We start from the raw sequence: 26,277 nt of genomic DNA, 5'->3' as shown, positions 1-26,277 counted from the left end.
ACCGTGAAAAACGTATCGGAGCTTGATCAAAACGTGTAAAACGTAGCAGACCTCATCAGATCGTAACAGGCCTAGATAGAACGTAGTGGTATCCTTGATAGACCGTGCTAAAGCCGAAGTGTACCTTTAACCTCCGGGAACAGCACTTTCCCCTATATCCACGGTCTACCACGTAATCCGTAAAAGACCGTGGCAAAACTTCACAAGACCTAGCTCAACTTGAATACAGAGACAAAAATAGCCAAAATTCCACGGCGCACCACGTTTCGGGCAAACGGGGCTAACGTGGTCGCCGGGAACATAGTGTAAACTTTAAACCAAGTCTACGACCATTATTCATGTATGACACACAATTATGTTGGAGAGTTTGTATACCATTTGACCATTTAAGTTATACTGACCATATTATGATTTAAAGCACTATCAACCAACACACAAATGATGGAAACAAATTCGAAGGGTCGTAAGGTGAAATGATTGATACGTCAATATAGACCTTCGATGAGATTCAGTCCGCAATTACAAAGACACCTGTTTTGGCATTAATTTTGCGATCTCCCCTATGCTATTCAAAGGAAAATATCCATGCACTCTTCAGAACTTAGTCAATGAGACTATATGTATTATCTTGTATATCATTCTTTCAAGGTCATTGGCTAGTATTCGTGGATTTATTTTCCGCAAATATAACGAATTATACCTCGTAAATAAAACGATTTTAAGTAGAGACAGATTAATATATCAATGTAAAACAATGTCCCTACCTTGATGTAGAAAATAAACATGATTTAACATACATGTCTAAGATTTTATAATAAATCTTATCACGATATCTGTATTACGCTTAAAATGTCAAAGATATTTAATTTGACAATATCTGAAAAATGCAAAATAGATAATAATGCATATCAATATTGCATGATATGCTAATTAATATTTTCCGTACATTTCTCATTAACAAAATACCATTATATTTGTAATGGTTGTGTACAGTTATCTATCCCCCAGTCACAGCTATGTGATACCTCCGTAACACAGAGATCCCTATGTTATTTGTCGCTCTGTCGACCTTTCGATTGAACAATAAAGGTTCTTTATAGTCTATCACAAGAGGCGATCAACCGAACAAATTTAAAGCCTCGTTGATTTCATTATCAACGTTTATGAGAAATCAGAAAGAAAACATCTACCATAAAAGCGCGTCTCGTATAAATTACTTCAGAGAAATCTAGCACCAGTAGGTTTGTGTAGAGTATATGATAAACCTATCACGAGCGGTTAGGTACCGTCCGTAACGTGCCATCTAGTACATCCATGTGAAAAGTTATGAAGATACGCATGTGATAGGTGAAAGGATACCATTTGGTGTATATAGTTTGAAAGTGATCCAACTATAACCAAAGAAAGAATATTCATCAGACAGATATCAGACTCGGAGAGATGAGGAAGATTTTGATTTATTGATGAAGTCAACCGGGTAGGTAAACATTAATTACGTAAGCGTTGCCAAGGTAATAATGACGTTACATCCAGTTCACACGTAGCATTTCTTCAACATATTGGTAAATGCTTACTGTTATTTTGATTGGTTAACTATTACTGGTATTCGTAATTAATATATCATGTCTAGTATCTAATGCGTGTTATATGTATTCTCGATATATTAATGGCCATCAATGACATTCAGTAGTTGATATTGTACATGTCGATAGATGAGGAAGATCAAACAGAAAATAATAGGTGCAATATGACGATCCTCGGTCATAAACTTGTGGTACTTTTCAAAGGAATCACAGTTATATGATTTATAATGTAAACTTCAAAGAATTCAAATTATATAATATACGTAAACAGTCTTTCGTATTGTTTATTGATGATCGGTAGCTAATACAGGTAAAAGTACAGACGGAAAAGCATGGGAAGCTTTAATTTATTTGCTACACGTCCTTTTACCGTAAGTTAAATAACAGTGGTAGTCCTTAAGCTGACGATGCTTAGAGACCAAAAGGTCGATACAGAAGCTTTTAGCAGAGCAGCGCATTTCTAAATTACTGAATGTTTTCCGAAGACAAACAAAATATCTGCAGGGGTTGTCACTTATTTGAGAGTTAATTACTCTCTACAATTACAAGTTATGGCGAATCAAATCAGGGTTATAGATGTAGATACTGAATAACACAATGAACTCTCATTAGCTTAACGAATTTTGTATTTAATTCAAAGTTAATCCATTTTTATTTTTGATGTGCACACAAAGAAAAAATTACCAAAATTTAGACATTAGTACATTGGTATCTAAATCTGACCATTTGATCAATGTCAAGTCGATATCAACAGTTGATTTCCATAAAGCACAGAAGTGCATATCTCGGAATGGTATTAATGGTTTAGTTTTGAGCCTCCTCATAGCTAGATATTTATTGACACAGTGAAGTTGTGTATTGCCAGTGTGGATTAAGTGTTAACATTCGGAAGTCATCACTATTCCCCACCGAATGGCAGTGTTGGCTATAGATGTCCATAAAAGGATTTCTGAGGCGGCGTATAAAGCGGCCTCGGATGGATGGAGATATGGATTGATATAGGTTTTATACAAACTTTGATTGAGGCATGTATCCATATAGGGTGTTGATGTTTGTCGTTAACATATGTTTCGGTGAGTAACATTAGGAATACGTAGATACTACCGTTTCTATGAGTCACTCGATTACACTGGATAAACTACAGTTTATGATCAGGTAACTGTTGTTATTGTTGGTTTTACTATATTATATGTAATAATTATAATTATTTTATAACATTTTCAACATAAGATTAAGAAAATTGGTACTTCATGTATATACATATTTCGTGTTTGATTTTTAATGTTCGTTTATGTACTCTTTAATATCTATTGAGACATTACTTAATTGTGTTACTATAGCTAATGTTTTAATGCAAATATTAAAAAGATTACTAAGGTTTGATGCTTAGTGTTCGTAAAGATGAAATATAACTCGGAGAATAACGGCTTAATTAGATGTGAAATAGTTGTCATTCTATTGTTTGATGTTGTAGACTGCTGGTCCTTTGAGGATATTTATGGTGCCTGTTCGTGGTCAACTCTCACAGAACGACATGGTGTCTGTTGGAGACCTTAAAGGGCCAGTGTGAGGCGAAGAGGCTGTCACAATCCCCGTCTATGTAATCCACCTCACCCAAGGCCGGATACATTTCATCAGTATACAATATAGAGGTGGAGTATCATAAAACAATGCCTGCTTATTATAGCGTGATTGCGTGAGATTGTTATATAGAAGTTCGACAGGACGAAATCATTCTACAACAGCCGGGATATAGTTAATATGTACAACAAAACCTACCTTAAACAAATGTTAAGCCGGGGTCAATAAGTGTAATTATTCGGCATTTTTTGGATTGGTCAACTGGATAAAATGCCGTCATTGTACGAAAAGGTGGTTTCGGTGATTGAGAAAAATCCAGAAAAAAGGACAGATTTTGACTGCCAGGAACTCATAGGATGGTTTAGGAACAAAACCCCTCTCTTCCTTTCTCTAAAGCCAGGTAAGTTTCATTTGGGCAGGCAATTGTTTCAATTTAAACATTACATCACTGGTGGTTTGCCCAGGACGGATGACAAACATGTCTTTTTGCAACACCCCCCCCCCCACCCCCACCCCCACCCCCAATTTTCAATTTCGCCGACTGAAATGCTTTAAATTGCATATTTGAAAGAAAAAAGGCTCCTCCTGCACATTTTTCGTACTTCATTCTAGAATATTTTCCGTTGGGCGGCGCATTTCCTAAAACGTTCAAGCACATAATTCGCTCAAGATTCGCTGAAAGTGTTTTAAGTGTCACTTGTTTAGATGTATTAATAGTTCTTTCCTGTACTAATGCACAGTATACAACGCGTACTTAGAAATGTTCAAGCCTTTAATAGTCTATTAAAAATTCAATACACATGAACTAGACTGAAAATGTCCATCATGGGATTCTCCGTACTATTTCAAAAATGTCTATTAAAAGATTAATTTGTATATGTCTTAGCAAGCCAATTAATTCATTATTATTTTGACAACAATGTGCCGATGGTGTGAAGCCGGTATGTTCAGATCGAGCAGGGTTGCATTATGATATGACGACACAATTATCACAATTATCATTTCTTAATGCAGGTAACTTTAAATCGAAAAATTACCTTGTTAAGAACGCTTTAAAATCATTAAAATATATCGTAAAACTCATCTTAGCCATTCTAAATCGTAATATTTTCCCCAGGGTGACCCCCAGCCCCCCACCATCAAAATCTCGCGCCTTCGGCGCTCACACGCTAATTTGGCCAATTTGCGCATTCGTTAATTTACCGTTAGCGACCCCACTGTCTATAAATGTGTACAAGAATTATATTTTATGGTATATGAAAAAGGTATTTATTAGTTTATATGGTTGAGTGTTGAATTAATCTCCTGTGTAGGTGCGGGGGGATGGGTGGGTGTTACAAGATATTAAGGACCTTTACGTTTCATCTTCTTACGCCACTAAGACTACGAAGGAGACTTACTGTTTTCACGACAAGATTTGAAAACATTTCTGCATCAAGTCTACTGCAATTAATGCATATTGGAAGGATAGCTGAAATATTATTGAACGTGTTCCCTTGATAGTTATTAGGAAGATATTCTGCTTAATATATCCGCTGATAGATTGGTTATTACCGATACCGACAAATATCTAGATAGTGGTGAATTGTCATCGAATTCAGTTTGATTGATCTAAGATCTAGACTTCGTAACTAGAGTTTGGTTGATCTGAGATTTAGAGATGACGTCGTACGTAGAGATTGACTGATCTAAGATCTGTAAATGACGTCATACCTAGAGTTGGTATTTTGCAGTATGGTCTCTTCAATACAATATTAACAGTGATTTCGTTATGTGTATTAAGTATCTAACTAAAATGATCATGTAGTTAAAAGTCAACGTTGTAATAGTGTTCAAAGGAACCTGAGGGTATAAATGTGTTTATGTCACCAGAACTCACGCTATCCTCCACAAAGGAGCCTGAGGGTATAAATGTGTTTATGTCACCAGAACTCACGCTATCCTCCACAAAGGAGCCTGAGGGTATAAATGTGTTTATGTCACCAGAACTCACGCTATCCTCCACAAAGGAGCCTGAGGGTATAAATGTGTTTATGTCACCAGAACTCACGCTATCCTCCACAAAGGAGCCTGAGGGTATAAATGTGTTTATGTCACCAGAACTCACGCTATCCTCCACAAAGGAGCCTGAGGGTATAAATGTGTTTATGTCACCAGAACTCACGCTATCCTCCACAAAGGAGTCTGAGGGTATAAATGTGTTTATGTCACCAGAACTCACGCTATCCTCCACAAAGGAGCCTGAGGGTATAAATGTGTTTATGTCACCAGAACTCACGCTATCCTCCACAAAGGAGTCTGAGGGTATAAATGTGTTTATGTCACCAGAACTCACGCTATCCTCCACAAAGGAGCCTGAGGGTATAAATGTGTTTATGTCACCAGAACTCACGCTATCCTCCACAAAGGAGCCTGAGGGTATAAATGTGTTTATGTCACCAGAACTCACGCTATCCTCCACAAAGGAGCCTGAGGGTATAAATGTGTTTATGTCACCAGAACTCACGCTATCCTCCACAAAGGAGCCTGAGGGTATAAATGTGTTTATGTCACCAGAACTCACGCTATCCTCCACAAAGGAGCCTGAGGGTATAAATGTGTTTATGTCACCAGAACTCACGCTATCCTCCACAAAGGAGCCTGAGGGTATAAATGTGTTTATGTCACCAGAACTCACGCTATCCTCCACAAAGGAGCCTGAGGGTATAAATGTGTTTATGTCACCAGAACTCACGCTATCCTCCACAAAGGAGCCTGAGGGTATAAATGTGTTTATGTCACCAGAACTCACGCTATCCTCCACAAAGGAGCCTGAGGGTATAAATGTGTTTATGTCACCAGAACTCACGCTATCCTCCACAAAGGAGCCTGAGGTATAAATGTGTTTATGTCACCAGAACTCACGCTATCCTCCACAAAGGAGCCTGAGGGTATAAATGTGTTTATGTCACCAGAACTCACGCTATCCTCCACAAAGGAGCCTGAGGGTATAAATGTGTTTATGTCACCAGAACTCACGCTATCCTCCACAAAGGAGCCTGAGGGTATAAATGTGTTTATGTCACCAGAACTCACGCTATCCTCCACAAAGGAGCCTGAGGGTATAAATGTGTTTATGTCACCAGAACTCACGCTATCCTCCACAAAGGAGCCTGAGGGTATAAATGTGTTTATGTCACCAGAACTCACGCTATCCTCCACAAAGGAGCCTGAGGGTATAAATGTGTTTATGTCACCAGAACTCACGCTATCCTCCACAAAGGAGCCTGAGGGTATAAATGTGTTTATGTCACCAGAACTCACGCTATCCTCCACAAAGGAGCCTGAGGGTATAAATGTGTTTATGTCACCAGAACTCACGCTATCCTCCACAAAGGAGCCTGAGGGTATAAATGTGTTTATGTCACCAGAACTCACGCTATCCTCCACAAAGGAGCCTGAGGGTATAAATGTGTTTATGTCACCAGAACTCACGCTATCCTCCACAAAGGAGCCTGAGGGTATAAATGTGTTTATGTCACCAGAACTCACGCTATCCTCCACAAAGGAGCCTGAGGGTATAAATGTGTTTATGTCACCAGAACTCACGCTATCCTCCACAAAGGAGCCTGAGGGTATAAATGTGTTTATGTCACCAGAACTCACGCTATATCTCCCCACAAAGGAGCCTGAGGGTATAAATGTGTTTATGTCACCAGAACTCACGCTATCCTCCACAAAGGAGCCTGAGGGTATAAATGTGTTTATGTCACCAGAACTCACGCTATCCTCCACAAAGGAGCCTGAGGGTATAAATGTGTTTATGTCACCAGAACTCACGCTATCCTCCACAAAGGAGCCTGAGGGTATAAATGTGTTTATGTCACCAGAACTCACGCTATCCTCCACAAAGGAGCCTGAGGGTATAAATGTGTTTATGTCACCAGAACTCACGCTATCCTCCACAAAGGAGCCTGAGGGTATAAATGTGTTTATGTCACCAGAACTCACGTATTCCACAAGGAGCTGAGGGTATAATGTGTTTATGTCACCAGAACTCACGCTATCCTCCACAAAGGAGCCTGAGGGTATAAATGTGTTTATGTCACCAGAACTCACGCTATCCTCCACAAAGGAGCCTGAGGGTATAAAATGTGTTTATGTCACCAGAACTCACGCTATCCTCCACAAAGGAGCCTGAGGGTATAAATGTGTTTATGTCACCAGAACTCACGCTATCCTCCACAAAGGAGCCTGAGGGTATAAATGTGTTTATGTCACCAGAACTCACGCTATCCTCCACAAAGGAGCCTGAGGGTATAAATGTGTTTATGTCACCAGAACTCACGCTATCCTCCACAAAGGAGCCTGAGGGTATAAATGTGTTTATGTCACCAGAACTCACGCTATCCTCCACAAAGGAGCCTGAGGGTATAAATGTGTTTATGTCACCAGAACTCACGCTATCCTCCACAAAGGAGCCTGAGGGTATAAATGTGTTTATGTCACCAGAACTCACGCTATCCTCCACAAAGGAGCCTGAGGGTATAAATGTGTTTATGTCACCAGAACTCACGCTATCCTCCACAAAGGAGCCTGAGGGTATAAATGTGTTTATGTCACCAGAACTCACGCTATCCTCCACAAAGGAGCCTGAGGGTATAAATGTGTTTATGTCACCAGAACTCACGCTATCCTCCACAAAGGAGCCTGAGGGTATAAATGTGTTTATGTCACCAGAACTCACGCTATCCTCCACAAAGGAGCCTGAGGGTATAAATGTGTTTATGTCACCAGAACTCACGCTATCCTCCACAAAGGAGCCTGAGGGTATAAATGTGTTTATGTCACCAGAACTCACGCTATCCTCCACAAAGGAGCCTGAGGGTATAAATGTGTTGTACCAGAACTCAATGTGTTTATGTCACCAGAACTCACGCTATCCTCCACAAGAGCTGAGGTATAAATGACTCACGCTGGTACCTAGACTGGTATACCATGGTATAGCAAGTTCCATATTGAACAATCCATAAAGGATATCGGGACAATTCACGTATCATGTTTTGCTTAATGTTTGGCAATGAATAAACGCTTAGTTTATGACATCGCCCTTGCTGAATTTGAAGTATACATTCTCGCCGTCCATTTCTCAAGAACAGAATATTTTGTTTTCGTTCTGCAATTTGCAAGTTGTATTGTTAAACTATCGACAGTGATGGCCAGAACATGTAGACCGCATACTACAGAAGGAGAAATGCCATACGTTCAGAAATATACAGCTTCTTCTGCTCAGTCTGAAAAAACTAGGTTAGGTCAGGCTAGATAAGGTTTGGTTCTTGAAAAAAAATTTTTTAGATATCATTTGAAGACTTTTTAACCGTATCGTCAGCATTAAATTTCGGTCTTATTACTGATGTTAAAATCAGAAACACTATGTATATTAGATGAAATCTCGTATCTCACGGTAAATTCGAATTTTATTGTTTGGAAGAGAGTCACGAGTGTTGGAATTTCGCTTCTCAACAGGAAACAACTGAAGATACACGTTTGATTTCATATACATGTGCTGAAGACACTAGTCTGCTTACAAGTTTTTTTTAGCTCACCTTGGCCCGAAAGGCCACTGAGCTCTTATGTCATGGCGCGGCGTCCGTCGTCCGTCCGTCCGTCCGTGCGTCTGTCCGTCAACATTTCCTTTAAATCGCTACTAGTCATAGAGTTCTGCATGGATTGTAACCAAATTTGGCCACAAACATCCTTGGGGAAGGGGACAAAACTTGTATAAATTTTGGCTCAGATCCCCAGGGGGAGGTGAGGCGGGGCCCAATGGGGGAAATAGAGGTAAATCCTTTAAATTGCTACGAGTCATAGAGTTCTGCATGGAATATAACCAAATTTGGTCACAAACATCCTTGGGTGAAGGAAAACAGACTTTGTATACATTTTGGCTCTGGCCCCCCGGGGGCTGGAGGGGTGGGGCCCAATAGGGGAAATAGAGGTAAATCCTTTAAATCGCTGCTTGTCATAGAGTTCTGCATGGAATGTAACCAAATTTGGCCAGAAATATCCTTGGGCGAATAAGAACTGAATTTGTATAAATTTTGGCTCTGGTCCCCGGGGGCAGGAGGGGCGGGGCCCAATAGGGGAATTATAGGTAAATCCTATAAATCGGTACCTGTCCTAGAGTTCTGCATGGATTGTAAACAAATTTGGCCATAAACATCCTTGGGGGAAGGGGAACAGAACTTGTGTAAATTTTGGCTCAGATCTCCCGGGGGCAGGAGGGGCGGGGCCCAATAGGGGAAATAGAGGTAAATCCTTTAAATCGCTACTAGTCATAGAGTTCTGCATGGAATGTAACCAAATTTGGCCAGAAATATCCTTGGGAGAATAAGAACTGAATTTGTGTAAATTTTGGCTCTGGTCCCCGGGGGCAGGAGGGGCGGGCCCAATAGGGGAAATAGAGGTAAATCCTTTAAATCGCTGCTAGTCATAGAGTTCTGCATGGAATGTAACCAAATTTGGCCACAAACATCCGTGGGGGAAGGGGAACAGAACTTGTATAAAGTTTGGCTCTGATCCCTCGGGGGGTAGGAGGGGCGGGGCCCAATATGGGAAATAGAGGTAAATCCTTTAAATCGGTACTAGTCATAGAGTTCTGCATGGAATGTAACCAAACTTGGCCAGAAATATCCTTGGGTGAAGGAAAACAGACTTTGTATACATTTTGGCTTTGGCCCCCCGGGGGCTGGAGGGGTGGGGCCCAATAGGGGAAATACAGGTAAATCCTTTAAATCTCTGCTTGTCATAGAGTTCTGCATGGAATGTAACCAAATTTGGCCAGAAATATCCTTGGGCGAATAAGAACTGAATTTGTATAAATTTTGGCTCTGGTCCCCGGGGGCAGGAGGGGCGGGGCCCAATAGGGGAATTATAGGTTAATCCTATAAATCGGTACCTGTCCTAGAGTTCTGCATGGATTGTAAACAAATTTGGCCATAAACATCCTTGGGGGAAGGGGAACAGAACTTGTGTAAATTTTGGCTCAGATCCCCGGGGGCAGGAGGGGCGGGGCCCAATAGGGGAAATAGAGGTAAATCCTTTAAATCGCTACTAGTCATAGAGTTCTGCATGGAATGTAACCAAATTTGGCCAGAAATATCCTTGGGAGAATAAGAACTGAATTTGTGTAAATTTTGGCTCTGGTCCCCGGGGGCAGGAGGGGCGGGCCCAATAGGGGAAATAGAGGTAAATCCTTTAAATCGCTGCTAGTCATAGAGTTCTGCATGGAATGTAACCAAATTTGGCCACAAACATCCGTGGGGGAAGGGGAACAGAACTTGTATAAAGTTTGGCTCTGATCCTCGGGGGGTAGGAGGGGCGGGGCCCAATATGGGAAATAGAGGTAAATCCTTTAAATCGGTACTAGTCATAGAGTTCTGCATGGAATGTAACCAAATTTGGCCAGAAATATCCTTAGGAGAATAAGAACTGAATTTGTATAAATTTTGGCTCTGGTCCCCGGGGGCAAGGAGGGGCGGGGCCCAATAGGGGAATTATAGGTAAATCCTATAAATCGGTACTTGTCCTAGAGTTCTGCATGGATTGTAACCAAATTTGGCCATAAACATCCTTGGGGGAAGAGGAACAGAACTTGTATAAATTTTGGCTCAGATCCCCCGGGGGCAGGAGGGGCGGGGCCCAATAGGGGAAATAGAGGTAAATCCTTTAAATCGCTACTAGTCATAGAGTTCTGCATGGAATGTAACCAAATTTGGTCAGAAATATCCTTGGGAGAATAAGAACTGAATTTGTGTAAATTTTGGCTCTGGTCCCCGGGGGCAGGAGGGGCGGGCCCAATAGGGGAAATAGAGGTTAATCCTTTAAATCTCTACTAATCATAGAGTTCTGCATGGAATGTAACCAAATTTGGCCACAAACATCCGTGGGGGAAGGGGAACAGAACTTGTATAAATTTTGGCTCTGATCCTCGGGGGGCAGGAGGGGCGGGGCCCAATAGGGGAAATAGAGGTAAATCCTATAAATCTGTACTAGTCAAAGAGTTCTGCATGGATTGTAACCAAATTTGGCCACAAACATCCTTGGGGGAAGGGGAACAGAACTTGTATAAATTTTGGCTCAGATCCCCCGGGGGCAGGAGGGACGGGGCCCAATAGGGGAAATTGAGGTAAATCCTTTAAATCGCTACTAGTCATAGAGTTCTGCATGGAATGTAACCAAATTTGGCCAGAAATATCCTTGGGAGAATAAGAACTGAATTTGTGTAAATTTTGGCTCTGGTCCCCGGGGGCAGGAGGGGCGGGCCCGATAGAGGAAATAGAGGTAAATCCTTTAAATCGCTACTGGTCATAGAGTTCTGCATGGATTGTAACCAAATTTGGCCACAAACATCCTTGGGGGAAGGGGAACAGAACTTGTATAAATTTTGGCTCTGATCCTCGGGGGGCAAGAGGGGCGGAGCCCAATAGGGGAAATAGAGGTTAATCCTTTAAATCGCTACTAGTCATAGAGTTCTGCATGGAATGTAACCAAATTTGGCCAGAAATATCCTTAGGAGAATAAGAACTGAATTTGTGTGTAAATTTTGGCTTTGGTCCCCGGGGGCAGGAGGGGCGGGGCCCAATAGGGGAATTATAGGTAAATCCTATAAATCGGTACTTGTCCTAGAGTTCTGCATGGATTGTAACCAAATTTGGCCATAAACATCCTTGGGGAAGGGGAACAGAACTTGTATAAATTTTGGCTCAGATCCCCCGGGGGCAGGAGGGACGGGGCCCAATAGGGGAAATAGAGGTATCAATCCTTTAAATCGCTACTAGTCATAGAGTTTCTGCATGGAATGTAACCAAATTTGGCCATAAACATCCTTGGGGAAGGGGAACAGAATTTGTATAAATTTTGGCTCTGGTCCCCGGGGGCAGGAGGGGCGGGGCCCAATAGGGGAATTATAGGTAAATCCTATAAATCGGTACTTGTCCTAGAGTTCTGCATGGATTGTAACCAAATTTGGCCATAAACATCCTTGGGGGAAGAGGAACAGAACTTGTGTAAATTTTGGCTCAGATCCCCTTGGGGGCAGGAGGGGCGGGGCCCAATAGGGGAAATAGAGGTAAATCCTTTAAATCGCTACTAGTCATAGAGTTCTGCATGGAATGTAACCAAATTTGGTCAGAAATATCCTTGTGAGAATAAGAACTGAATTTGTGTAAATTTTGGCTCTGGTCCCCGGGGGCAGGAGGGGCGGGGCCCAATAGGGGAAATAGAGGTTAATCCTTTAAATCTCTACTAGTCATAGAGTTCTGCATGGATTGTAACCAAATTTGGCCACAAACATCCTTGGGGGAAGGGGAACAGAACTTGTATAAATTTTGGCTCTGATCCTCGGGGGGCAGGAGGGGCGGGGCCCAATAGGGGAAATAGAGGTAAATCCTATAAATCTGTACTAGTCATAGAGTTCTGCATGGATTGTAACCAAATTTGGCCACAAGCATCCTTGGGGGAAGGGGAACAGAACTTGTATAAATTTTGGCTCTGATCCTAGGGGGGCAGGAGGGGCGGAGCCCAATAGGGGAAATAGAGGTTAATCCTTTAAATCGCTACTAGTCATAGAGTTCTGCATGGAATGTAACCAAATTTGGCCAGAAATATCCTTAGGAGAATAAGAACTGAATTTGTGTAAATTTTGGCTTTGGTCCCCGGGGGCAGGAGGGGCGGGGCCCAATAGGGGAATTATAGGTAAATCCTATAAATCGGTACTTGTCCTAGAGTTCTGCATGGATTGTAACCAAATTTGGCCATAAACATCCTTGGGGAAGGGGAACAGAACTTGTATAAATTTTGGCTCAGATCCCCCGGGGGCAGGAGGGACGGGGCCCAATAGGGGAAATAGAGGTAAATCCTTTAAATCGCTACTAGTCATAGAGTTCTGCATGGAATGTAACCAAATTTGGCCAGAAATATCCTTGGGAGAATAAGAACTGAATTTGTGTAAATTTTGGCTCTGGTCCCCGGGGGCAGGAGGGGCGGGCCCAATAGAGGAAATAGAGGTAAATCCTTTAAATCGCTACTGGTCATAGAGTTCTGCATGGATTGTAACCAAATTTGGCCACAAACATCCTTGGGGGAAGGGGAACAGAACTTGTATAAATTTTGGCTCTGATCCTCGGGGGGCAGGAGGGGCGGAGCCCAATAGGGGAAATAGAGGTTAATCCTTTAAATCGCTACTAGTCATAGAGTTCTGCATGGAATGTAACCAAATTTGGCCAGAAATATCCTTAGGAGAATAAGAACTGAATTTGTGTAAATTTTGGCTTTGGTCCCCGGGGGCAGGAGGGGCGTGGCCCAATAGGGGAATTATAGGTAAATCCTATAAATCGGTACTTGTCCTAGAGTTCTGCATGGATTGTAACCAAATTTGGCCATAAACATCCTTGGGGAAGGGGAACAGAACTTTTATAAATTTTGGCTCAGATCCCCCGGGGGCAGGAGGGACGGGGCCCAATAGGGGAAATAGAGGTAAATCCTTTAAATCGCTACTAGTCATAGAGTTCTGCATGGAATGTAACCAAATTTGGCCAGAAATATCCTTGGGAGAATAAGAACTGAATTTGTGTAAATTTTGGCTCTGGTCCCCGGGGGCAGGAGGGGCGGGCCCAATAGAGGAAATAGAGGTAAATCCTTTAAATCGCTACTGGTCATAGAGTTCTGCATGGATTGTAACCAAATTTGGCCACAAACATCCTTGGGGGAAGGGGAACAGAACTTGTATAAATTTTGGCTCAGACCCCCCGGGGGCAGGAGGGGTGGGGCCCAATAGGGGAATTATAGGTAAATCCTATAAATCGGTACTTGTCCTAGAGTTCTGCATGGATTGTAACCATTTGGCCATAAACATCCTTGGGGGAAGGGGAACAGAGCATGTATAAATTTTGGCTCTGACCCCCTGGGGGCAGGAGGGGTGGGGCCGAATAGGGGATTTAGAAGTTAATATTAAAATTCCTTCAGAAAAGAAACAATGAACCTGTATTAAGAACATTACTTGGCATTACAAACCAGGTTAGCGATACAGGGACTATGGGCCTCTTGTTTCTAATTCGATATTAGGCATAACCTAATAATATAGGCAGGTTTAGTGGAGCATAAAGAGAGGATTCCGAACAGTTCAACATTACTTTACTAAGATTCTGTCTCAGTATTGTTGATGAATATCTCAGTATTGTTGAAAAATATCTCAGTATTGTTGAAAAATATCTCAGTATTGTTGAAATTATAACGACACATCTTGGTTCAACGAAGGATGCATCAATGGCGAATAATAAAAAGAGGGTTAACATTGATTATGTACTTCCTTGTGGTTGCAGCGATATAAAATTTTCTCTAAATAATTTATTCATTTGAGTAAGAAAGATTAATTTTGTATTAAGTTCCGCTAGCAAAATTCAGTAATCCCTCTAGCCATGTATTTTGTGTGTAAGAAATCAATTAAAATGTCAAAATTACATAATGTGGTAATGAAAAGAACACGCCCTTCTTGATTTAAAGATTTCGCAATTTGTAAAAAGTTATGGCAATCCGTTGAACTCCAGATTGAGGTGACATTTCTCACAAACACTTTCATTTAAGAACTTAATTAAATCTGTAATCCTTTCACTGTATGTTGATTTCTTGTATAAATGAAAAGTACATTACCATTATTGAAATGTCTGAAACCGACCGCTATTGAATGCGCATACTGATCAATATTGATATGTTTATTTCAAGTTGACGACCGAGATTCCCACAGAGAGTAAACCTATAGTGAATGAACTGTATGTGAAAAGAACCGCAACACGTCTTATTTTACATTGTTCATATGTTTTAACATATACTAAAATCTTATCATATTAACTTAATCTTAACTAGATGTAGGGATTTTGGTCCATTTCTAATTTATAAAGTACGCGTGTATTACATCAGTGAAAAATAATTATAGGAATATGAAAAACTCACTTATGATATATAACTACCGTATGTAACACCCAAAATCTTTCATGATATCGCTGCCCACCTGACAGAACCATTTTATTTATTCTTTTTCTCTTTTATTCCTGCGAAATTGGTCAAAACTCTCTTATTGTTCGTCATATTAATTACAGATGTTCTTAAAAATCATTTACTGTTCATCTAATTACAGGTATTATAAAAGAGAAACATTTATTTTTCATCGTATGTATTTATAGATATCGTCAAAGATGTCATTCGTCATTGCGTATTCGAAAAGAGAGTTCGAGATGACGTCATCATCAAACAAGGCGAGAATGGAGACAGGTAAACAAAATTACATGTTTAAAGTGGTCACCATGGAGACAGGTAAACTAGATTACATGTGTAAAGTGGTCACCATGGAGACAGGTAAACTAGAGACAGGTAAACTAGATTACATGTGTAAAGTGGTCACTATGGAGACAGTTAAACTAGATTACATGTGTAAAGTGGTCACCATAGAGACAGGTAAACTAGATTACATGTGTAAAGTGGTCACCATAGAGATAGGTAAACTAGATTACATGTGTAAAGTGGTCACCATAGAGATAGGTAAACTAGAGACAGGTAAACTAGATTACATGTGTAAAGTTGTCACCATGGAGACAGTTAAACTAGATTACATGTGTAAAGTGGTCACCATAGAGACAGGTAAACTAGATTACATGTGTAAAGTGGTCACCATAGAGATAGGTAAACTAGATTACATGTGTAAAGTGGTCACCATAGAGATAGGTAAACTAGATTACATGTGTAAAGTGGTCACCATAGAGATAGGTAAACTAGATTACATGTGTAAAGTTGTCATCATGGAGAGGTGTTTATTTAGTTTAAAGTGTACAGTGGTCGCCATGGGGACAGTTTTATATGGCTGAGTAGTTAAACAACGTCACTCTGAATGATATATCACGGTTAATTCGCATTTGTAGACTCTTATTGTCAAATTTCGTAACAAATAGTCAGACACATGTTCTTCGATAACACGCCCAGGGAAGAAAATAAAATCTTAAGATGGCCACCCAAACAAATTTTCCGCTTTGACAGTGATCCTACATATTTTAACATGTACAACACAATAGCATTCCTCTTTCGTTAATGTGCACAAGGACCTCTATTTGAGTATCCAATTCGATGTCTGTAATTTTTTTTATTTCAATCGACAGTTCCATGATGTATACTAAACCGCCTTCTTTACAGATTGTACATCATCCTGAAAGGAAAATTATCGATATATGTTTACCACGATAAGGAAAATGAGCAAGAAATACGGCAACACGTGGAGAGAGTCTGCTCACGGGGAAAACTGGAGAGGTCAGCGCTCGGACAGCACGTCTGGACGTCAGGTTCGTGTGTTCATTAAAAAATAACTAAATTCCGTTACATTATTCAATTCCCTTGACATACTTGATTTATTGACTAGAGATAATTTAGTAACAGTTTTCAAAAATACTAGAAATTTTGAAGTGTTGAACTTTTAATGTTTCAAGGTGATGGACAGACCGTGGGAGAGATTGCCCTGATCAAGGAGGACTGTATACGAACGGCTAGTGTTGTGGTGGATTCCAACTCAGAACTCCTCGTCATCGACAGAGCCCTGTATAACCGCTCCGTTCGGGACGTGTTAGAAAGAGAATTCCGTGAAAAAACGGACTTTGTTGAAAACAATCCACTGTTTGCACAATGGACATCTCGACAGAAAAAGTCCATGGCGATATCTTTAAAAAGGGAAACCGTCCAATATGGTTGTCGTCTAACTAAGCAAGGGCAGGAAGTTGATAACGTCTACTTCATTAGAAGGTTGGGGAAACAAATGTTTCAGTTGTCATCAAAGCGAACTTGAAAAGCATTTCGGAAATCGGAAATGACATCACAATTGCAAATAACGCACATTGAATTTAAGCAAAGCCTATTCATGATACATTTAGTGCACTGGTGTCATCTGAGGGACATAATGTTCATGATAACTAGTAAGCCACTTATAATTCCAAGTCAGAACTCAGTGCTAAAATTTATATTAATTTTTGTGATATGCAAACAGACTTGAGGTATACCGTGATTGCAACTATCCTTTAATATGCATTGTGTGATTACTTTATTATTAATAAGACATAGCAGCTAGCTAGGGTGATTTACAAAACACATGTGCGAATCATTTTCATAGTAAGATAAAAAGAATATGAGCTATGTAAGTATGTATGATACATATACATATCATTTTGCTTTATTATGAAGTGGAGAGGCTGAAGTGATCGTGGACCAGGGGAATCATCGGAGCCAGTACCCCGATCTGTGGTCAGAGATGGTCAGATTACTGCCGGAGCTACTACCACCGTAAGTGTGGTCAATAAATCTACCACGTGACCGACTTGGACTGACCAGGACTTGACCATGATAAGATCAAATCCTCATAAAGATATTCCCATATAACTGATAAATTTCCCAAACTAATTTCGATTTCGATTAAAGAAATCTATCATCCTTTTAATGAGTACATTCATACTGTACTTTGCTATTTGATGGACCATTTAAAGGCAGCGAAGACATTTGTCAGACAGATGGTGTGGGACCGACGATACAAAACACTCGGCAATAAAACCGGAATATACAGTAAGGTCATGTCCGGGTCGGGTGTCTGTAAGGTGTAGATTTGATAGTAATATAAGGTATCTTACAGCTATCTTATCGACTGTTAAGTGTCCTCGGCCATTGGTTGTAATACGTGAAAGTTCATGGCACTATGGTTTGTAACAATTATATACCACAATATCTTAACTTTGACTTGTGTGGCCACTGGGAATGAGCATTTCACCGTATACTGTACATGTACTTATTTTATTGGTATTCTAATTTTACTGGTACTCTGTTTTAGTGGTATTTTAATTTTTGTGGTGTCTAATTTTAGTGCCTTTGTCACTCAAGCCATTGCGCTTGTTCAAGTACAACGATAAAATTTGTCAGGAGTATCATTCTGTATTAATGCCCCCTCAATAAAACGATAGTAACTGATATTGGTCGATTGGAATTTCATTTTATCAGAAATTCGAATTGATGAAAAGAAGTTTAAGACATATAATGTTTTTTTTTTCTATTTTCACGCTACACCGATTCACAAACGTCTAATAGCTTATATTTCAAAAATGTTCTTATAGCAAAAAATAATATTTCCTCAAAACACCCTCAAATCGCTAAAATGATTTGAACGCGCTAATTTAAGATCACGTACATGAGGACGATTTCATGTGCAGAATGAATATTTTACTGTTGATGTTAAGATTACACTGTCAGCCTATTGATAGTTGGCAGTGTTCTATTATCATTTTAGCTTTGTTCATTAATATCCTTTTGTTGTTACACTATAGATCATTGCTCAAAATCTTTTGCCATACCTAAATTTTGTCAATCCAAAGGGTTTAATCTAGCTACATCTTATTTGATATGTGTGCTTCTTCACAATACTTGATCGGCATGTTGTTGTCTTTCATTTGACAAACACCGTACTGTTTTAACGTCTAGTTATGTCATACTTGCAAGTGTCTACAACATACAATAGGCATTAACATAAATAGTGTTCGGAAGGAACATCGTACAAACCAGTGTATATGTATTTATCTGTAGATACCGCTTCTTCTTTTTAGAAACTATGGTATGAATTACACACCGTACGAAACTCTCAAAAGAAAACGTATCGCCCACAGACAATACCCAATGTGTCTCCTTGGAGCCAACGAAATTGTCGGTAAGTAACTATCTTACTTTCAAAAATATAGGGTATTCTTCTAATGACGAAGCATTGAAAGTGATTTTGAATTAGTTTATTGAACCACTATCTGCCCATATGGGTAAAATCATGGTGACTGATTTCTGCTATTTCGCCTTTTCGTCTTGTTTCTTACGCGACAACCCATCATTGTCGCTTTAATTATCTACAAGATCGTGAAAAGGCGTTATTTTGAATCTTGTCTTTTCGCATAAATTTGTTCGCATTTTCGTCTTTTTGCTTTTCACGCCTAGTAGTATAAGCGGGCTGTCGCGAATGAAGCCAAGGGACGCAATGGCAAAATTACAGAAATCACACAATAGCAAATGAAAACAACCACATACTACATAGCCAATATCTCCTAACCTGAAATTCACCTGAAATTGACCAGAATAACGTGATGCAAGTCAACCATTGCCTGGAAATGACATTGACAGTAAAATTGACCTGAAAATGACATGAAGAAAACTTGACCTGAAATTGACCTAAAATTCGGGTCGTTTTGTGGTCAAGTTTTTTAATGGTCATATTGACATGAAAGGAGCAGAAAAGTCAATTTCAGGTTGAGAATCTAACCTGAAACTGACCAGAATTTCATATGAATTTGACCAAAAATTGACCAGGATTTTAGCTCAGCGAATTTTAATATGAAATTCAGGTTAGTTTTTTATCCTGAAATTGACTGTTCTGCTCCTTTCAGGTCAATTTCAGGTCAGAATTTTAACCAGAAATTCTGGTCAATTTCAGGTCAATTTCAGAGTTGGAAACATTGGCTGGGTATTCACAATGACATATGCGTTACCATAATATATGAATAAATTCAAAATATGAAACCCCAGCCGTAACATCTTCATTTTGAGGTGAAAAAGCGGAAACATTTGTTTCGCTTCATCAAACTCTGAAATGAAAATTGAAAAGTTGTGTTTATGGGCATAGCTAACTAACCGTGTACTTCTTTCGTTAACCTTTTCCATTATTTTTATTTCACAAAGGGGCTTTGGAGCTTGTCGTTGGACTTCCAACGTTCATGGAAACATGCACAGTGACGAGAAGTTCCGAAATTCTTGTCCTCAGCAAGGCCAACTATGAGCGTCTCTTCCATCGCCGGTCGGCGTCACGTGCTGTTGACATGCTCAAGAACACTTTGTGTATGAGGCTTTTTTTGTACATTCACCGTGCGCAACTCTCGGATGCGTACGCACCATTCTTGAAATATCTAACGATAAAACTCCGTGATACAGAGTCACTAAAACTATTGAAATCTAAGCACAGACGACGAACAGGAAATGGGGACAAGGAGTTCCTATATTACGGATTTTATGAGTATACGCGACTAGAAAAACACGACATGGGACTAGTGAAATTGATGAAGGTGTTAGATATACACTACATGGGTCTGGACAGTTATCTGCCCGAACTAGAAACAAGTACGCGGGTCTTAATGGAACTTGATAAACAGATGAACGAGTGGTTAGAACGAAGTCGTGGAGGGGGAGAGGGAGCAGAAGACACAGAGCCCAAACGGAAGGCACACACAGCCAATACTGGCACCAGGCGCAGGAAGAAATATCTAGTAGAGGTACAGGAAATTTACTTATTTAAAGTTTGATTCCCGCATATTTCAGCTCAGTTTTCTTTCTCCACAAACATCTTGCATGTTTTTTTTTGTTTTTTTTTCTGGCGATGTTTTATTAGTTAAAGATGCTCCACCGCTGACAAATGGTATTTTTTCACAATCAAAAACAGGAGCAGACGATTTAGTATTTTTCTTCAGTTACAAAAGTTACTTACTTTACACTTTTACTACCATTTGGAAAGTTTGAGCTTCTAATTTTACTTCAAGTTAGAAATATGAAAAATAATTTATTGCATCCCGAAAAAATTCCATGGCACTGTATCCTATATGGAATGAAGTACTGATTGCGCATGCACAAAAGGCAAAATCAATTATTATTTTTTTTTTTGATTAGACATGAATATACACGATTAAACGCCAACTATTGTTCAAATAATGAATTTGATTTATGCTCTGTCTTTAAAGATGCTCCACCGCTGACAAATGGTATTTTTTCACTATCAAAAAGCAGTAGCAGGTGATTTAGTATTTTTCATCAGTTACAAAAGTTACTTACATTACACCATTACCAATATTGAAAAGATTGAGCTTCTAATTTCACTTTGGCACTATATCCTATATGGAATGAAGTACTGATTGCGCATGCACCAAAGGCAAAATGAATTATTTTATATTATTTTGTGTTAATTAGGCATATATATACAAGAATAAACACGAATTATTGTTCAAATGATGAATATCATGTATGCTCTGTCGGAGGTGGAGCATCGTTAACACCAAATGCATGAAGAAAGCATTACATGTATTTACTAAAGGATACATTTTTCTTCAAATTATTTCAAAGCCGTAATTAAATTCCAATACATTAAATATATAAATAGTTAATTACTTATATTGCAAGTTAATATATCAAAATTTCATTACTTATACAACTTAACATACCCCGAACAATACAGATAATGAAAACTGTGTGTATCTTTGAATGATATTCACTTAATAAGCGCATGTCGTTTTTATTAATGTAAAGAAAACGCTATAAAAGCTAAGCTTTAAAACTAGCGTCGTAGAATCTGTGGTCTATGGAATTTTGCAGTCGATCTTCATAATGCGCGCTATGAATTGATTAATTGTTTATATTTACATTATTTACTCGTTGTTTATATTTACATAAAGTTCTCATTATTTATATTTACATTATTTACTCGTTGTTTATATTTACATAATGTTCTCATTATTTATATTTACATTATTTACTCGTTGTTTATATTTATATTATTTACTCGTTGTTGAGGTCTACAGTGTAAAATTGTTGAGGTTAGGTAAAGAAAACTGTAAACTGATAACTTTTTAAAATTTAAAAGAACAGCCATATTGGCGGTTATCAATGTCAGTATAAGTGACGTCATAATGGTCACGTGTTGGATGTCAGTATATGGCACTACATGCTTCAATTGGACTTAATTTATATAATCTTGACAAATCTATTGTCTTTTGACTTTCTTTGTCCGTTTCTCCACAGGCACTCAACGAACCACCTAAGTTGGAGGCCTTTCTGCGCTCAAAGACCACTTTATGACGAGAAAACGACATCTTGTAGAAAATTTTTAGTCATCTAGTTGTTTCCAATGAACTATTCAAACAGAAATAGTGACTTTACAAATTAAATGAGTTACAAATCCAGTGCTGATTTCTCTTTCTGACCTAACTTTGACTACACATGAAAGCCAATTAAAACTACTTAAAATTAAGATAAAGCGTTAAAAACGTTCGGTTAACAGATGATTTTTGACACTATCGATGGAGTATTTACTCCCTTGGGTTTTCTGTTTGCCACGTGATTATTTTTATATAATTCAATATTGCTTGTTACGAACATTTTCATTGGCTTAAAAAATTACTTTATCAGTCCATAAAGGAAAAAATGGCGTCGCCGTTTGTAACGTTGCTTCTGATTGGCTGAGATGACGGCGTAATGATTTCATAGACAAAAGAGTCCCGAAATGAATTTTGAATATTGAAGAGATTATCTTTAGTAAATTGAATTATAAGGATTAATTTGAATAGATTTTTTATGTCAAAAATATTAGTGTACTCTCATCATAAACCGCTTCGCGGTTTATTAAGAGTACACTCAGATTTTTGTGTTATATCTCCATAACATAAAAAATCTATTCCAGTTAATCCTTAAATATATTTACATTTTCACTGCAGTCCCACTATGTAACCTTACCAAGCGCAGTTGGCAGTCATATAGACAATGAACTTCATTCGCTTATTATGGCGTCAATGCTATTGCGACGTCGTCACAATTGTCATGCCAGCGATCACGGAAAACGGCTGTTCAAATGGCTGTTCCATCCTTGACGATAACGAATGACTCATTATTAATGCAAAATCCCTTGGTATGTCAACAAAAGAGTTGTAACCAAATGTAGATATAAGCATTGAACGTCATTCTGTAGGCATTAATAGCCAATATGGCGCGCTTCATGGAATTTGCCCCTGTCCAGTCGACATTCATATTTGGCTATAAATATCAACTGAAAGACGTCCAATGCTTAAATGACAGCATGACTCAGTGTATATATACCTGTCTTCATAATACTTTCAAAACTGCATTTTAGAAATTCAAAATATCGAAATTGTTTTCCAAAATCTTAGTATCTGAAGTTATTGCATACATCCAAAATATAAGGTGGTTCAGAAAAGTTTTTCGAACACAGGTACTTCTAATTTATTAAAAATACTATGAATTTGATTTGTTTAAAATGTGCTGAATGTACAGGATGTCCCTTCAGTTATGCTGCACTCCATTTTGGTAAGTTCGGAACATTTGCTGTAAAAGCCTGCATTTAAAAATTATTTCAATTTTTATTCATTTGAGCAATTTTAGTATTCAAGTATCGAAGGCTAACTCATATTTTCATGATGTTAAAATATGTAAAGATTCTCATAATAAACCATTGTGTAGACACATTTTATGGAATAAAAATATGTTTCTAGCCGATTTTGAGTTTTTCTGTATATACATTTTTGAAAATAGGAGCTCTTACCATAGAAGGAAATAGAAGAAAAACATATGTCCGTGTGCTCGTTTTTCAGCTACTGTCACTCAAAGATACCTAATTGGGAAAAAATGGATTTTATGGGAATTTTGCCGTTTTGACCATATACACCCGACATCAAAGCCATAATTTCCAAATGAGGTGTTTGGTATGCATGGATGTTAGCATAATTTGTTTTACAGTAGTCTTCTTTAAAAATAAGGCAACAAAATCGTATCATTTCACACATTAATGCTTAATATTTCAATAATCACGCAGTTAGTAAAGAATTACAGCAAAAAATTTAGCTCGATATAGCTAAAAATGCTATAATTAGTTATGATTTAATTAAAAACAATTTAAGCAAAAAATGGCAAAACTTTGACTCTACTCAAAGCGAAAAAGGCACATTTTCAATATGACCGCCAAATGGGCTCTTTCTTAAAATCCATATCTAAAAAAATCTACTAAAAATAGAAATGTAATATTTTGAGAAAAAAAATTGCATCTGGCAACTTGCTACAAATTTTGATAAATTTTATTTGAAAATTTCATAGCTTCCTTGATCTATGTTGAAACGAGACTTCAACGGGACTGAAACCTCAGAAGAATACATTCTTAAACAACGTTTATGTACCAAAAAAGTGTAAAATAATTTATGGGACAATTTGATCAATATTTTGTGCATTTTTCTACAAGAAATCTAGCTGTATATGGCAGTTTAAGACATTATTAGTTACATAGACAGTTACTGACCCCCTATAAAGGCATAGAGGGTCAGTAAGAAGTATAGGAGGCTCGGGCGTAACTGACTATATAACGAATTTATCGCATCGAGGACCATTTATTTGTTTTATTAATTCTTTGTTTCCTATTTGTTTGGTCAAGAATCTGAAATCAAACTTAAATCATACTGGCACGAATGATAACAAACAATCGCCACTTTTAAAATAATTGGCCTAGGCTAAATATTTATCTATGTATTTCTTTCAAGAATTTTCAAATATACTGTATAAGGAACCTGCAGAATAATAATGAATAATTCATAAATCAACAATAATTTCGACATTCCTATGTTCACAGTAGGCTTACTTCAATATGACACCAGACCGTCTGTATATTGAAAGCATCACAAACAAGAGTGACACAAACATCCATCTAACATTTTAAGCACAATCTCCTTCATCATCTGTGCATTCTCGCTGAGATAATCACTTAAAAGTTATGCCGATAAAATTGTTTGTAGAGTGAAGATTGATCTGTAGGTACTAATCGGACCACCTCGCCCACTTCTTCGAACATAGGCTCGGACCTCACTGTATGAATACACATGAAAATGATGTATTTTGTGATCCGCCGGACATTAGCCTAATTACTGCTAGCCGTAGGACCTTATCACAAGGGGTTACCTCGCTTTTGAAACATACAGCGTTATTTACTGTCTGCTTTATAGCTCTACGTATCACAATGAAGAACAAGCTCTCTGATATTGTGGCTGATTTGTGCCATTTTCGCTTTTTCGCTTTTTCGCGTTGGAAAAAACGCGAAAAAGCGAAAATCCTATTTTACTTTTCCGCTTTTACGCACTTTTTCCAACGCGAAAAAATGCAAAGCGAATAAGCCAAAAAAACAAAAAAGGAAAAAGAGAAAAAGCGAAAATCCATTCCGTCGCTTGTTCGTGGTATTTTTTGGCTTTTTCGCCTTTTTGTGTTAGAAAAAACGCGAAAAAGCGAAAAAGCAAACATCGGTTTTTCGCTTTTTCGCATTTTCCCAACTCGAAAAAGCGAAAAAAGCAAAAATCCATCCATCCAATGTCCGCTTTTTCGTGGATTTTTGGGGGCTTTTTCGCTTTTTCGTGTTTGGGAAAACGCGAAAAAGCGAACATTGGATTTTCGCTTTTTCGGTTTTTCGACTTCCGTCGTTGTGACATGCGAAGTACATTATATCATAAAGGAGGACACCATTATAAGATAGCAGACCACAGAAAGACAACCTGGCTCGGTCCATATTATTATTAAAGGGACTAAATCATTACAAACGTTCTTATACCTGAATTAGAAAGTTTTCAAAACTACAACATATGGTGGCTGATTTGTGCCTTTTTCGCTTTTTTCGCTTTTTCGCGTTGGAAAAAACGCGAAAAAGCGAATTTTCGATTTTTCGCACTTTTTCCAACGCGAAAAAGCGAAAAAGCGAAAAAATGCAAAGCGAAAAAGCGAAAAAGCCAAAAAAAACGAAAAACGAAAAAAGCGAAAATCCATTCCGTCGCTTTTTCGTGGTATTTTTTGGCTTTTTCGCTTATTTGTGTTTGGAAAAAACGCGAAAAAGCGAAAAAGCAAACATTGGATTTTCGCTTTTTCGTTTTTTCGACTGCCGTCGTTGTGACATGCGCAGCACATTCTATCATAAAGGAGGACACCATTATAAGGTAGCAGACCACAGAAAGACAACCTGGCTCGGTCCATATTATTATTAAAGGGACTAAATCATTACATTTCCATAGATTTATTAGGGTTTTTTACTTCCTACAAACGTTCCTATACCTGAATTAGAAAGTTTTCAAAATTACAACATGTTATTTGAAATATTGGCAATGTTTATCAACGTTAAAATATCGCAAAACGCAACCCGAAACTGTATCCGTCGGGATTGGCTGTTTATAACGGAAATAGCCGCGTGCATCTTTGACTGCGAAATCGGGATTGCTGAAAATCT

At 38.6% G+C, this 26,277-nt stretch overlaps 1 protein-coding gene across 3 annotated transcripts; it reads left to right on the top strand.

Moving 5' to 3' along the window:
* The first annotated feature begins 1,234 nt into the window (after nucleotides 1-1,234).
* Nucleotides 1,235-23,505, top strand: LOC138307599 (uncharacterized). 3 transcript variants are annotated; one of them, XM_069248402.1, is made up of 9 exons: nucleotides 1,235-1,477; nucleotides 3,058-3,564; nucleotides 15,383-15,470; nucleotides 16,383-16,528; nucleotides 16,673-16,982; nucleotides 17,418-17,516; nucleotides 18,821-18,921; nucleotides 19,935-20,521; nucleotides 22,038-23,505. In XM_069248402.1, the coding sequence occupies exons 2-9, from the start codon at nucleotides 3,435-3,437 to the stop codon at nucleotides 22,092-22,094; spliced, it is 1,518 nt and encodes a 505-aa protein (XP_069104503.1). In that variant the 5' UTR covers nucleotides 1,235-1,477; nucleotides 3,058-3,434; the 3' UTR covers nucleotides 22,095-23,505. The 3 variants fall into 3 exon arrangements, with proteins under 3 accessions (XP_069104503.1, XP_069104504.1, XP_069104502.1); XM_069248403.1 differs by lacking the exon at nucleotides 1,235-1,477 and adding an exon at nucleotides 2,483-2,656; XM_069248401.1 differs by lacking the exon at nucleotides 1,235-1,477 and adding an exon at nucleotides 2,483-2,738.
* The last annotated feature ends 2,772 nt before the right edge of the window (nucleotides 23,506-26,277 follow it).

The sequence above is a fragment of the Argopecten irradians genome, chromosome 14, assembly GCF_041381155.1.
Source record: "Argopecten irradians isolate NY chromosome 14, Ai_NY, whole genome shotgun sequence".
Lineage (NCBI taxonomy): Eukaryota > Metazoa > Mollusca > Bivalvia > Pectinida > Pectinidae > Argopecten > Argopecten irradians.
Note: the sequence above shows the minus strand (reverse complement) of the source record. Positions and strands in the feature narration are given on the sequence as shown.

Excerpts from the sequence above, each read along its gene's own strand:
- LOC138307599 (XM_069248402.1), top strand. The coding sequence starts at position 3,435 with ATGCCGTCATTGTACGAAAAGGTGGTTTCGGTGATTGAGAAAAATCCA. Across the intron at positions 16,983-17,417 it reads AACGTCTACTTCATTAGAAG|TGGAGAGGCTGAAGTGATCG; the intron begins GTTGGGGAAACA and ends TTTATTATGAAG. Across the intron at positions 20,522-22,037 it reads GGAAGAAATATCTAGTAGAG|GCACTCAACGAACCACCTAA; the intron begins GTACAGGAAATT and ends GTTTCTCCACAG.